Here is a 13959-nt window from a genome sequence, read left to right as displayed (position 1 = left end):
CTGCCCTCTGTCACCAATTCTCTTTGTGTTAGCAATAGAACCTCTGGCCATAGCTGTGAGAGCAAATGCAGGAATATCAGGGACAAGAATTGGAGGAAGAGACCATCTAATTTCTTTATTTGCAGATGATATTATATTTTTTTTGACTAATCTGAAAGATAGTATCCCTAATTTAGTAACATTAATAAAAACATTTGGAGAATTTTCAGGATACAAAATTAACAATTCTAAATCAGAATTAATGTTTCTTAATGAGGAAGAAAGAAGAAGCCCTGTGGTGGCCACCCCATTTAAGACAACTACAACAGGCTTTAAATATTTAGGCATTAGGATCACTCCAAGCCTCAAGGACATAACCTCAATAAATTATGATCCCCTTGTAGGAGAGGTCACGGAAATGCTAAACCGTTGGACAAACCTGCCTGTATCTATGATAGGCCGGATAAATATCCTAAAAATGACAATTTTACCCAAATTTTTATATTACTTCCAAACACTTCCGTTGCCCCTACCAGCTTCATTTTTTGACAGTTTAAACAAACTATTTAACCAATTTATTTGGAATAATAAGAAGGCAAGGCTCCGCTTACAACTACTTTACTTGCCCTATGAAAGAGGAGGTCTCCAAGTCCCCAACCTCAGATGGTATTATATGGCTGCCCAACTAACATCAGCCACCCATTATTTCTGCCCAACAACACCTCTAGCCTGGGTTGACATCGAGCAAAAATCTGTTCCAGATCTTCCCTTACACACTTTTCTATATTCTTCAGACACTAAGATATTAAAAAAAACTACAAGGAACCCTTTCTTGAAAAATACAATTATAATTTGGCATGCAGCTCATAAATATGTGGGCGATCCTCCATCGCTTTCGCAATTTATCCCTATTTGGGGAAATGAAAAGTTCACGCCTGGTAAAAGTGATGGGGGATTTAACCCTTGTGCGCCCGCCTGTTCTCGGGGCGTGGGTCGTGGTGACCCCCCGAGGTGTGTGTGTGTGTGTGTGTGTGATGATGATGATGAGTGTGTGTGTGTGTGTGTGTGTGTGTGTGTGTGTATGATGATGATGAGTGTGTGTGTGTGTGTGTGTGTGTGTGTGTGATGATGATGATGATGATGATCCTGATGATGGTGGTGGTGGCGATGGGGGGTCTTGGTAACCCCCCTGGGGGGGTATGTGTGTTTTATGATGATTAGGGTGGGGGTCCTAGCGACCCCCTCGGGCATATGTGATGATGATGATGATGATGATAGGTTTGGGGTCACTAGGACCCCCCCGGGGGGGGATATGTGATGATGATGATGATGATGATGATAGGTTTGGGGTCACTAGGACCCCCCCGGGGGGCATATGTGATGATGATGATGATGATGATGATGATGATGATGATAGGTTTGGGGTCACTAGGACCCCCCCGGGGGGGCATATGTGGTGATGATGATGATGATGATGATGATGATAGGTTTGGGGTCACTAGGACCCCCCGGGGGCATATATTGTGTGATGATGATGATGATGATGATGATGATGATGATGATGATGATGATAAGGTGGGGTGGGGTCGCTAGGGGACCACCGTTGGGGGCGCTTGTGTTATCACGGCGTCGGTGGCGTCCGGGGAGCGGCGTCGCGGGAAGAAGAAGAAGAAGCGGCGCAGTTGGGACAGTACGTGACGGCGCAGTTTGTACACACGTGCGCTCGGCACTCGCGGCACAGGATCTTGGTCTTGACGTCTTTGCTCCTGGGACACACGCGGCACCTGCGCCTCTTGACCGGAGAGGAGTCGCGTGGCGTAGCGTTGTTGTTAGAGGCTGCCTCGGCGGTAGCGCCTCGGGCCGCGACTCTGCCTCCTCCTCCTCCTCCTCCTCCTCCTCCTCCTCCTCCTCCCGGTCCTCGCGCTAAAGCCGCCCTGGCTTCGAGCATGGGGCGCGCGAGCGCTTTGCCCAGTCGCTCGAGGAAGAGCCGTCGTCTGTTGAGCTTGCCCGGCATCCAGTCGGGGTGAATTTCCCTCCACAGCACGAACGCGTTGTAGGCCGCCACGTCGACCATGTTGTGGAAAAGGGCCACGGGCCACCTGCGGGTCTTTCTCCTGCAGCTGTACGTGCTCACGACCTTGTCCAGGTTGTCCACTCCTCCCTTGGTGCGGTTGTAATGCAGCACCAAGGGCGGTTTCGCGCCGCTTCTGTTGCTGCTGCCGCCGCCGCTGCTGTTGCTGCTGCTGCTGTTGCTGATGCGGCGGCTAGGCCGGGGCTCGGGGCCGGAGCGATGGTGGTAATAACGAGGAGCTGTGGTGAGGAGCAGCACGTTCTTGTTCTTCTTGGCCACGTAGGAGAGGATGATCGTGTCGGGCCCTCCTCCTCCTCTTCCTCCTCCTTCTCGTCCTCCTCTTCCTCCCCCTCGTCCCGCGGAGCCGCCGAGTACCACGGATTCGACGGAGCCCACGGCCCTGCCCTTGACGCAGCGCAGCTCTCTGGGGATCTCGGGTCTGTTCGACCGCAGAGTGCCCAGCACGGTGTGGCCTCTCTCGCGATAGAGCCTGTCGGCGAGCTCGCGCGAGGTGAAAAAGTTGTCGCACGTGACGTTGCGTCCCGGAGTCAGTCCCTCGGTGAGGTCCACGACCACTCGAGTGGCCAGGTGCTTTTCGGGAGGGCCGCGCTTGTCGGGCTTGCCGGTGTAGACTTGCATCTTCCACGCGTAGCTGGAACGCGCGTCGCACGCCACCCATATCTTGATCCCGTACCTGGCCGGCTTGCTGGGCATGTACTGTCTGAACGGACACCGTCCTGATGGATGGATGGATGGAGAGAGAGAGAGAGAGAGAGAGAGAGAGAGAGAGAGAGAGAGAGAGAGAGAGAGAGAGAGATGTGGGAAAGTGTGGGGGGAGATTGGGGCAGAAACGCAAGGAGAAGACATTCAATTCAATTCAATTTTATTTATATAGCGCCAAATCACAACAAAAGTCGCCTCAAGGCGCTTCATAGATACAAAGACATAAAGAGTCATAGACTTCATAGCTTCATAGCTTCATAGACATAAAGACATAAAGAGTCATAGACTTCATAGCTTCATAGACATAAAGAGTCATGCGAAAGCAGCACAAACGCGGAACCCAACACGAGTATGCAACAGAGCAGCGAGCTAGCCCGTTTTCGTCATTCCCGCTCCTATTCCTCCTCTCTTCCCCCAGTCACACACACACACACACACACACACACACACACACACACACACACACACACACACACACACATAGTACGTACGTACGTACCTCTGAACGGCACCAGTCTCTCGTCGACGGTGACCTCCGGTCCCGGGCGGTACATGGCGGGCAACCTCGCGCACCACTCGTCCCACACGGCTCTGATGGGGGCCAGTTTGTCGTAGCAGCTATCGCCCTCGCCCTCGCCTTCGCCTCGCCCGGCCCTTCTGGTCTCCCTGTCGTCGAAGCGCAGCGCGCTCGAGTAGGCTCGAAAGGTCTTGAGCGGCATCGTGGCTCTGAACACGGACCTGCCGCTCTCGGCGTCCCACAGGCTCTCGCAGGCCTCTCCCCGGGACCTGTACACGCCGGCGAGCACGAGCAGCCCCAGGTAGGCTCGGAACTCGACGCGGCCCATGGGCTTCCATCCGTCGATGGCGGGCCTGCGCCTGCCCGCTTCCAGGTTGGTCATGGCGATCACCGAGTCCTCTATCTCCGGCGGGAAGTAGGCCATGAACGCGGAGGCCTCGTCTCGCGCCGCCGCCACGGCCTCTTCGGTGGGGCCTCGTCCCGGCGGGTCGAGGTCGTCGTCTTCTTCTTCTAATTCTAATTCTTCTTCTTCTTCTTCTTCTTCTTCTTCTTCTTCTTCTTCTTCTTCTTCATAGTCTTTGTCTTCTTCATCGTCATCGTTATAATCATCAGCGAGGACGTCTTCTTCTTCTTCTTCATCATCATCATTGGCGAGGATGTCTTCTTTTTCTTCTTCATAGTCTTTGTCTTTGTCTTCTTCTTCTTCTTCTTCTTCTTTTTCTTCTTCTTCTTCTTCTTCATCATCATTGGCGAGGATGTCTTCTTTTTCTTCTTCTTCTTCTTCTTCTTCATTGTCTTTGTCTTCTTCTTCATCATCATTGGCGAGGATGTCTTCTTCTTCTTCTTCATAGTCTTTGTCTTCTTCTTTTTCTTCTTCTTCATCATCATCATCATCATCGGCGAGGACGTCTTCTTCTTCTTCTTCTTCTTCTTCTTCTTCTTCCTCTTCTTCTTCTTCTTCTTCATAGTCTTTGTCTTCTTCGTCATCGTCGTAGTCGTAATCGTCGGCTACATCAGCGTCGCGAGTTTCACTGACAGCGCCGCGGCCGCGATCGCGCCCAGGATCATGAACGCCACCTGCAGCGCGGCCGGCGTCGTCCTCTTGCCAAATCTCCCGAGTCCCCCGTCCCGGTGGGTCGGCGCCTGCTTCTTCTTCCTCTCCCTCTCGGCGGTTCGACTCGCCTTGCGAGCCGCCGTCCTGGCAGAGTTGCGACGCCATTTCGTAACCGCGATCGTCTTCCTCGCAACTACCCACCCCATCGTTTTCGTCCTCCTGATCCTCCGAGTGGCTCTCCTCCTCCTCCTCGTCTGCGAGCGTTCGGGCCGTCGGGTCGTCGTTGTCGTCCCCCTCGGCCTCTTGCTCCTCTTCCTTGCTCTCGTCCTCCTCCAAGTTCTCCTGTAGCTGCTGCTGCTGCTGCTGCTGCTGCTGCCGCTGCTGCCGCTGCTGCTGCTGCTGCCGCTGCTGCCGCTGCTCTTGGTCTTCCTCGACCCCTAGCCCTCGATAGCGAAACGTGGCCGGTCGCAACAACGGAGCCACCGGAGCCGACCACGCAGCGTACGCCAAATGCGATGGCGATGGCGACGGTGATGGTGAGCGGGAGGAGGAGGAGGAGGAGGAGGAGGACACCGCTGGCGATTGCGATCCGCCTGTACCACCGACCTTAGTGCTCTTTGGCTCCCACGGTCTAGTGCGTGACATTATCTTCTTCTTCTTCTTCTTCTTCGTCTTCTTCTGCTTTCGCCGGGGTGTTTCTCGACCACCTTTTTACAAGACTTTATACTCTCTCTCTCTCTCTCTCTCTCTCTCTCTCTCTCTCTCTCTCTCTCTCTCTCTCTCTCTCTAATCCCATCCAATCCCCATCCCATCCCATCCCATCCCCATCCCATCGGGGGGGGGGGGGGGGGGGATCTCGCGACCCCAACCTCCTCCCTCCCTCCCTCCCTCGGCGGGGGACCCGCATCCCCCGAGCCCGCCATCCCATCCCATCCCATCCCCATCCCATCGGGGGGGATCTCGCGACCCCAACCTCCTCCCTCCCTCCCTCCCTCCCTCCGCGGGGGACCCGCATCCCCCGACCCCGCCATCCCATCCCATCCCATCCCATCCCCATCCCCATCCCATCGGGGGGGATCTCGCGACCCCAACCTCCTCCCTCCCTCCACGGGGGACCCGTATCCCCCGACCCCGCCATCCCATCCCATCCCCATCCCATCGGGGGGGATCTCGCGACCCCAACCTCCTCCCTCCCTCCGCGGGGGACCCGCATCCCCCGACCCCGCCATCCCATCCCATCCCCATCCCATCGGGGGGGGGATCTCGCGACCCCAACCTCCTCCCTCCCTCCCCCCGCGGGGGACCCGCATCCCCCGACCCCGCCGCTCTCCCCCTGGCGGGTGCATCAGGGTTAACAGCGGCCTCCGTTGGCCGCGCGCCATAGAGCCTGCGCGAAAATGCTCTTATTTCAGCGAGGAGGATCGCGGTCGCAGACGGAAAGGTGGGGCTCGCGGGGGATACCTGGGGATACCTGGGGATACCCGGGGATACCCGGGGTATCTGGACCACGGACCTGCTTGGCGCTAGTGGGATTCGATCGTGGTTACTAGCATGTCAATCGCACTGATGTTGTGCGTTGTGTGCGACCATTTCTGTGCATCTCTCGATGCGGCGCTCGGTCGACAGAGACACTAACTTGTGTGACAGACAAAAAAAAAACAAACGCATGGTAGAACGATATCTTTGCATCCACTGCTCTTTATTCCTCGTCATCATCACATTACATTCTATTGGAAGGTAGCAAATGGTACGAGACAGATAACGACACAGACAACGGTGCACTCTCGATTGACATAAGACATTACTCGACGTCCGCTGTCCCGTTCCACCGCCTTGGCGAAGTGCTTTGTTGGGGATAGCTGCGACTGTTCATTGATCGTGATGGCGGTTACTTGGTTGCGGTGGATCGAAAATCCATTCGTAGTGCTGGAATACGAGTCTCGCCGTGTTTGTTCTGCGCCGTGCCGTTTCGTGGGCTACGTCGGGAGCGTAGCGGGCGCTGTTTGCAGCATTACAAGCGGCACATGTGCACGTCTTGTCGAACGGAGCCACGGCTTGAACCGCTGCATTTCTTTTGTATCTGTCCCAGTACTTCTCGGGTGAACCCTGCACTGGTTCGAGGCGCTCTGTTGTTCCCGGTGTCGATCGCACCTCCTGTACATGCTCTTCGAGCGTACCGTGGTCTGCTTGGGAGAGGCGAATCCTCTTCTTCTTCTTCTTCTTCTTCTTGTCGTTGCGATCGAACGACTCCATCGTGAGCAACGTATGTCGTCGTGCGGAACGGGGAAAAGGGGCTGGCTAGTAGTCAGACTTTGACGCTTGGTCTTCATTGTGTCAGTACATGAGTTTTCCTCTAAGGTCGTTCTCTTTCACTAAAAGACATCGAGCGGTTGAGCGTTGTTTGACCACGATTACTTTCGGATAGGTGGCCCCGATGATGGCTGTAGAACCAGCGCTCGGACGCGACAACTTATAGGAACGGGCTGGATCGCTTACTGCGTACACCAGGTTCGCCATTGTCGATACCATCACCGTTGTGAATAGCGCTAGAAAAGCTGGGATGCGTGTCGCGTTTTGTACCGCAGCCGTACGTCTACACGACACACGGTGCCAGCACAACAGCACGCATAGCACATATAATACAGGTCGGTGGCCGCCTGGGTTGTTCTTCGCTGTTTCACCCCTACTGAGAACGGTATTATAACCTGGACAGATCCACAACTGCCATCAGACGCTTTGAGACGAAGGGTTGACAGCGGCCGTGTGTAACGGAGACACAGATACTGTCATGTCGCAGGTCTACAGCGTACGTTTGGTGCACCCAAGGACGGGGCTCCCGGACAGCGAGATACGCCGCGTGTGGTTCCTGTGCCGCCCTTGGGCTGAAGACATCATGAAAACACACATGTTATCTGCTAACACGTTGGACAGGATCAAATGCCCGGAAGAGTTGGCTGCGATGGCACCCCGTCACATAGCCCTCATGGACCTGGAAGACATGAGCGACATGTGCTTAGACGGCTTTCACATGGTGGACTTTTGGTTTCATTGTAAACTCGAGTCGTTCATGGCCGGATGGGCTCGTTGGTACGTGCACGTGGATCGGGTGACTGGTGTGGGATGGAGTATGACCCTGCTGCTAGATGGCGAGGGCAAAACGGTGGCGGACGCAGAGGTCCTCTCGAGGAAGCTATGGCTTGCTTACAAGACATACTTTAAATGGCAATGGGTTGTCAAGCAACCTGGGCGGCCGGGGGATACGCGTAAACCCGACATCATGTATGGGGAACACGAATACGAAAACCGACGGGATAAACTGCTGTGTGTCTCCATCGAGGGCGAGCGAGGCGACTTTGGGCGAGTGGTTGACGATCGGATGACCGTGATGCCGCGTATGGGCGAGGTTTATCGGACCGAACGACACGAAGGAGAGTGTCTTCTGTGGTGTCACACCAACGACGCTGATGACAAGCGAAAGGCGTCGACGATTAGGCTGTGGTACCCGCAAACAGTAGAAGAATCGACAGATTAGACCGCGGCTAGTGTGCCGGGCAGCCTATCGTCGTGTCACACTCTCTGCTTTACGCTTAATTGTATTGCTGTTGTGTTTTTTCATCGTATCCAAATGCTGACTGTAATAAAAACCTGACCTGATGTGTGTCTTTTTCTGATCGCACCACAATGTTGATAGCAATATAACAAACGACCTGATGTTTTTTTGGAAGCCACGTTAAAGGATTGCGGTGGACTGAGGGCTGTCACAAATGTTACTGTGTGCATTGTATCACCATTGCTGACCGTAATAAACTAAATGGAATGTTACATTCTGGTTGTTCTGCGTGTGATCCTCTGTGTTTGGTCTCTGTGTTCTCTCATACATCGGCTACAAATTCAAGCGCATTTTCTATGTCATCTGAACGTAAGCTCATTTTGGTACGGGGGCAGGTTACAATAAGAGCTGACATTCGACCGGTACTGCTTATGTGTGGGTATGTATAGTTCACTGCTTCTGAGACTGTCAGGGCCGTTCCTCGCTTTCGCCGCCTGCGGTTACGTTCTGTATCAAATACAGACATCCAGAGACCTGCGATCGTGATGCCTTTGGCGATTCAATACCCACCGAAACCAAGGAGAGCGAAAGTGCTACATTGGACACCCCGTGCGACGAGACGGACGCGTCTGAGACGGCATCCTACCTACGTTGTACATTATCCCCGACCTGGGTAGGTGTCGAGCTGTGGGATGCTATATAAGCTTTATGGATGCGATTGCAAGACAGTGAAGCTCACTCTGTGACAGTGTCGGTGTATAACGCAGCAGCAGCAGCAGCAGAGCAAAGCCATGATGCCGCAAGTGCACAGCATACGTTTAACACACCCGAGGTTGGTGTTCCCCGACGGAGAAATGACAAAGCCTTGGACAGTGTATAACCCTTGGGCCGACGACATCCTGAAGATACACATGTTGTCTGGCAAGATGTTACAGAGGATCAAGTACCCGGAGGAATGGGGCGAAACGGCGCCCGATTGCGTAGACTTTATGGACCTAGAAGACCTGAGTGTGCTGTGCCTTGACGGATTTCACATGGTGCAGTTTTGGCTCGATTGCAAGCTCGAGGCTTTGCTGGTCGGATGGGCTCGTTGGTACGTGTACGTGGACAGAGTGGCCGAGGTGGGATCACGTATAACACTGCTGTTAGAAGACGACGGCAAGGCGGCGGCGGACGCGGAAGCGCTTGCTCGACAGCTGTGGCTTGCTTACAGGGATTACTTCGGATCGAGATGGGTCGTCGAGCAGCCTGGCTTGTGGGGTGACATGCGAAACCGCGAGACAGCGTACGACGACTGCGAATATGAAGCCGAGGAGGACAAGCTTGTGTGTGTCACAATCGAGGATGAACGCGGTGACTTTGGAAGGCTGGTCGACGAGCGGATGGCCGTCATGCCGCGTCTGGGAGAGGTCTTTCGGACGGAACCCAACGGCAGCGATTGTCTTCTGTGGTGCAAGACCAATGACACGGATGCGAGGCGAAAGGCCGCAACTCTTAGGCTGTGGTACCCCGAATAGTAGAACGGGGCAAAGTGTTCACTGTATTGTATTGTATCGGCTTGTTATCACACTGCTTGTAATAATAAACCTACATGAAATGTTACATGTTGTTGTTATGCGTGGGCCTCTCATTTCAGTCTAGTCCGTCCGCTTGCTCTTCTAACAGTGCAAACACTGACTTTTGCCATTGCGGTGAAACACGCACACCCCGCTTCTGCGTTTACCGTGCTGTGCTTGTATATAAAATCACACACATTGGACAACTGTAAGTGAAGACCTCTCAGTTACAGCGTTCGTTTCTTACAAAAGACCGACACACGTGGGGATGGCTAGGCCTTAGCTGGGTATATATGTGGTCGATGCAAAAAAACACGACAGCCGGGGGGTGAGATTGTCGGTCGGACAGCGAGCTTTGTTGTGAGACGACCGAACCGTTGGCGAGTGTATTTGCCCGACCACTGGGAGAGTTGGACTCACTTGCATTTGCACACCGTACATACTTGAGGTAGTTCTTACGATGGACGAGTGGTATGTGTTTTTGTACTTTGTTACTCGTATGCTGACAGTGAATTCGGCAACTCATTCGCTGATCTACATTTATACAGCGCTGTCCGCAGACCTTGGATTGCCGGGTGTGCACAAGTTTACAGCAATAGGTCTAGTGGACGGTAAACCCTTTGACCGTTTTGACACTGACAACCCACGGAAAACCCCCACAACAAACTGGGCTCGAGAACGCTTAACTAGTGACTACTGGGCTAAGGGCACGCAGAGTCGACTCAGCAAGCAGCAATGGTTTGGCGTTAACCTAGATGTCGTGATGACTCTGACGGGACACTCTGCGTCCGATGGGGATCTACATGTTCTACAGTGGTTGCACGGATGTTACGGGAAAACGAACCCCTCCGAGGAGAGGCTGCGGTTTGTCAGTGGGGTGGATAAGTACGCTTACGATGGTGACGATTTAATGTCTGTTGATTATGTCACAGGAAGGTGGTCGGCTGAAACCGAAGTGGCGAAAACCATCGCGGACAAATGGAACGCTGTGACCCTATTGACAGAATACACCATCGGCTACTTGCACGGCGAGTGTATCGACTGGTTGACTAGGTTTGTTGAATACAGCAAACGGGGACCCAGAGAAAGGGCAACCGCCCCTGACGTGTACGTGTTTACGCTGAAGACAAACGGCACTACTCTCACATTGATTTGTCTGGCCTCTGGTTTCTCCACAAACACGGCTGCGATGAGGCTGATGAGAAACGGCCGAGTTCTCGACACTGAGGACGGACTTAAGGTGTTTGACACTCTCCCAAACGACGACGACACGTTTCAACGACGCATCGCTGTGGATATCTTACCATCTGACACGGGGAACTTCACCTGCCACGTGTCGGAGGAAGACACGGGGTGTCACATTGTCAAACACTGGCGAGCGGGGGATCGCCAAACTCTTCGCGCACTTGGCTGGCCGAACGCTGTTTTGCCGTGGGCCTTAAGTCAACAGTGTTGTGTTTGTGCACTGTAGCTTTGTGTCTGGTGGTGGTGTGTATCGTACGAAAACGGAGGACTGGACACATTGTAAACCAAACCGATCGTTGCCCACAACACCACGGGCTAGGAGATGAGACATCTGGAGTTTGATACATAGTGCCTCGTATGCGTGTATGTCTCAAGAAATGATCTATGTTTCAATAAAACCTCTACTGTTGTCTTTAGGTGTATGTGTGGCAGCAAGTGTCCCAGATTCAGTGTTCTATCAGTTATTCTGTTTGAGTGTGTTACGACACAACATTAAATAAACTTTGTTTTCAACTGAACACGGCTTGTTTCTTTTCTAACTTGTACATTAGCAGAGGAAAACGTAACGGTTGGGGGTCCTGAGGACCGAATGAATCTCGGATGGCTAACAACATCGGACGACATGTGTGTGTTTTACGGTGGTGTTGGTAACAGACACCATTGATTGTTACCGCACTTTATTTTCTAGAACATAGCGTAGACCGTAAACCATGACATCTGTGTATACAACACATTGTTTTCATAGGACTCTGCTTTATTTAGGGGATATTTCATGCTCTTTTCATGCAGTGTGTGTGTATATTTTTGTAAAAGCCACCACCGCGACAAGTCTATTTTACTTGTGATATAAAATTGTATATGTAACCTCAACATGCTGATGTATTCGTGAATAAACAAACGTACACTGTGATCTTGTACGGGGGTTTTCATTTGACATTTGGTGTATAAAGGAATCAAACCCAGCTCAGTGTATGATTGAGTTTTCAACGCAAATGAAACAGTGTAAAACACCACACAATAACAGTATGTCTCAGCTTTTATTTGTGCTGCACAGATGCCACATGGTTTACAACACAAGGACAGAAAACAGAGGCATTTGTCTAACATCAACATGTTGTAGATCCACACGGTTAAGAAAACCGATTCTCAGCACACTGTCTTCATAAGCAGCTCTGTCAAAAACAATCTTGTGTGTGATGGTAACCCAACTAATATAGGTAGCCTACCTAACTGAACATGGCCACAGAACAATTAAACTGAGAGTACCCAATCGCCCCACCGATCCCCATTAGCACGTAAGAGGACAAGTATGCTCCTGCTCCAAATAATCCCAGAGACGTAAGACCGAAGAATCTACACCATTCCCCTTGTCTTAATAATGTCTTCGTGCTCTTTTCGCATTTGGTCTTGCTCTTTCCTCTTCCGCTCCCTGTCTCTTTCGAGTTTCTTCTGCGCTGCCTTGTACATATCGTTGCTGTAGTGCTCACCTCCGTTGAATTCTACCATGTCCTCTATTTTACTCAACAGAGTATCCACTTGGGTTTGGTTTACTCTCTGAGTGTTGCTCAGCGTGTGGTACCTTCCGCCACACTGGTTTATCACTCTTTGTAGCTCTTTGCTTTCCTTCACGTAGTCTCTCACCGATTTACCCTTTAGCAAGTCACCGTGCAAGACCAATCAGTTGACAGCACACGACGACAATCACAAAGGGTAGCGCGACCGACGTGGGTGTTATACGGAAAGAAGTGTTGTGAGGCCTTGGACTGTGAGGAATGCAATGTGTGGTGTTTTTCACTTTCTCCTCTTGCGGGCAATGCGATCTCACCGACTGACGTACATCTGTCTCCGACTGAGAGTGAGAGTGTCCGACTGAGGCACATCGTTTCGATGCGATGGTTTTATATTGACACCCAACGCGTTCATAATATTACGATTGGCAATGTATTGGCAATATATTACATGCGACACGCTGTAAGCACTACGAGTGTATATGTCTCGAATAAACACAGACACTGTACGGGAACTGTTATGGTTTAAGGTTGTCTTTATTTTTACGAGAACATGAAAAATCATGTAAACTAGACAGTGGCATCACAAAAAAAACATCATCGGCATCATTATCATTATCATCATTATCATTATCATCATTATCATTATCATCATTATCATAGTAAGAAGGAGTATTCCGGTTAGTCAGAGTCGTCGTATCCGCAGTCTGCGTCGCTGTCATCCACCACGGACAATTCCGCAGGTGCAGAACGTTCTGTCTCACCGTAGCTATCGAGGGCCGCGTTGCTAGCCGAAACGTGTGCAATCTTGCTACTCTTGTTACCGCCGGAGAGCGAGTTGGCGGGTTCTTCCTCTTCCCTGTCCTTTCTCTTCAAGGAATAGTCCGCCCGACGGTTGTCGTTTCGATCGGCCTCATCCCGTGCCTGTGTCGACGTCTGCGACGCAGGCGACGGGCTCGGCTTCTTGGCTGAAGCCGAGGGCAGCGAAACCAGACCGGTCACTTGGATGTTTTTCTTCTCAATAGCGCAGATCAAAGACTCAAAGTCCTCCGCTCTCAAATCCACCGCCAACATTCGTACCCGGTTGATGTCTATGCGAGGCACCGTGAAAGATACCTCCTTCGCGATGCTTTCCATCACTTCGTCCACTGTGCTTTGCGTGGGTCGCATCAAACACTGGAGTTCCAACGAGTCGTCTCGGTGATACAGCTGTGTCTTTATGCAAGTATTGCTAAACACGTTGACCAGGTAGTAGCCGCCCTTGTTGGAAAATTTACAAGCGGCGTAGCTCTTGGTGTTGTTGGTGAACAACCTCATGTTACACATCGCCATCAGAGGGGCATTCACCATACCCTTTTCGTTTTCGTACAACTGCGTCATGCTCATTCTACTATTGTCGCTGAGGAACACGACCCTGTTGTACGACATGTTCTTGTCTCTCATGATCTGTTCCACTTGCTGCCTGGTGTCCCCCAACATGTTCAGCGACGTGCGCAAGTATTCGGGCAGCCTGTAGTCTTTGGCGTCAAGCCACTCCAACGCGTTGAGATCGAGGCGTGCTCTGTTCGAGGAATTGCCGAACATGGGACCTGTCACCTTCAAGAGTTCGCCGAAAGGGGTTTTGAGCGTGTTGAGTGTTTCCTGGTCGTCGCTTTTAGGCAGCTTGAATTTACAGGACATGCTCAGCGCTGTGATGCTCCTGCATACGGTCATCATGTCGCCGGACTTGGTCCCGTAGATGCACCGCGCTATCTCC

At 52.2% G+C, this 13959-nt stretch overlaps 2 protein-coding genes and 1 long non-coding RNA gene across 3 annotated transcripts in view; 1 reads left to right on the top strand and 2 right to left on the bottom strand.

Moving 5' to 3' along the window:
* LOC145428891 (uncharacterized) overlaps positions 1-13959 on the bottom strand; it is a 205096-nt gene that overhangs the window by 6357 nt on the left and 184780 nt on the right. The window lies entirely within an intron of this gene.
* Positions 1601-5063, bottom strand: LOC145429837 (uncharacterized). The gene is made up of 2 exons (XM_080303978.1): positions 3273-5063; positions 1601-2787 (listed from the first exon to the last, which is right to left on the bottom strand). The coding sequence occupies exons 1-2, from the start codon at positions 4987-4989 to the stop codon at positions 1601-1603; spliced, it is 2904 nt and encodes a 967-aa protein (XP_080160104.1). The 5' UTR covers positions 4990-5063.
* LOC145429836 (major histocompatibility complex class I-related protein 1-like) lies at positions 9859-10921 on the top strand. The gene has a single exon (XM_080303974.1). The coding sequence runs from the start codon at positions 9911-9913 to the stop codon at positions 10919-10921; it is 1011 nt and encodes a 336-aa protein (XP_080160100.1). The 5' UTR covers positions 9859-9910.

The sequence above is a fragment of the Astatotilapia calliptera genome, chromosome 1, assembly GCF_964374335.1.
Source record: "Astatotilapia calliptera chromosome 1, fAstCal68.1, whole genome shotgun sequence".
NCBI lineage: Eukaryota > Metazoa > Chordata > Actinopteri > Cichliformes > Cichlidae > Astatotilapia > Astatotilapia calliptera.
This window is presented reverse-complemented; position numbering and strand designations above follow the sequence as displayed.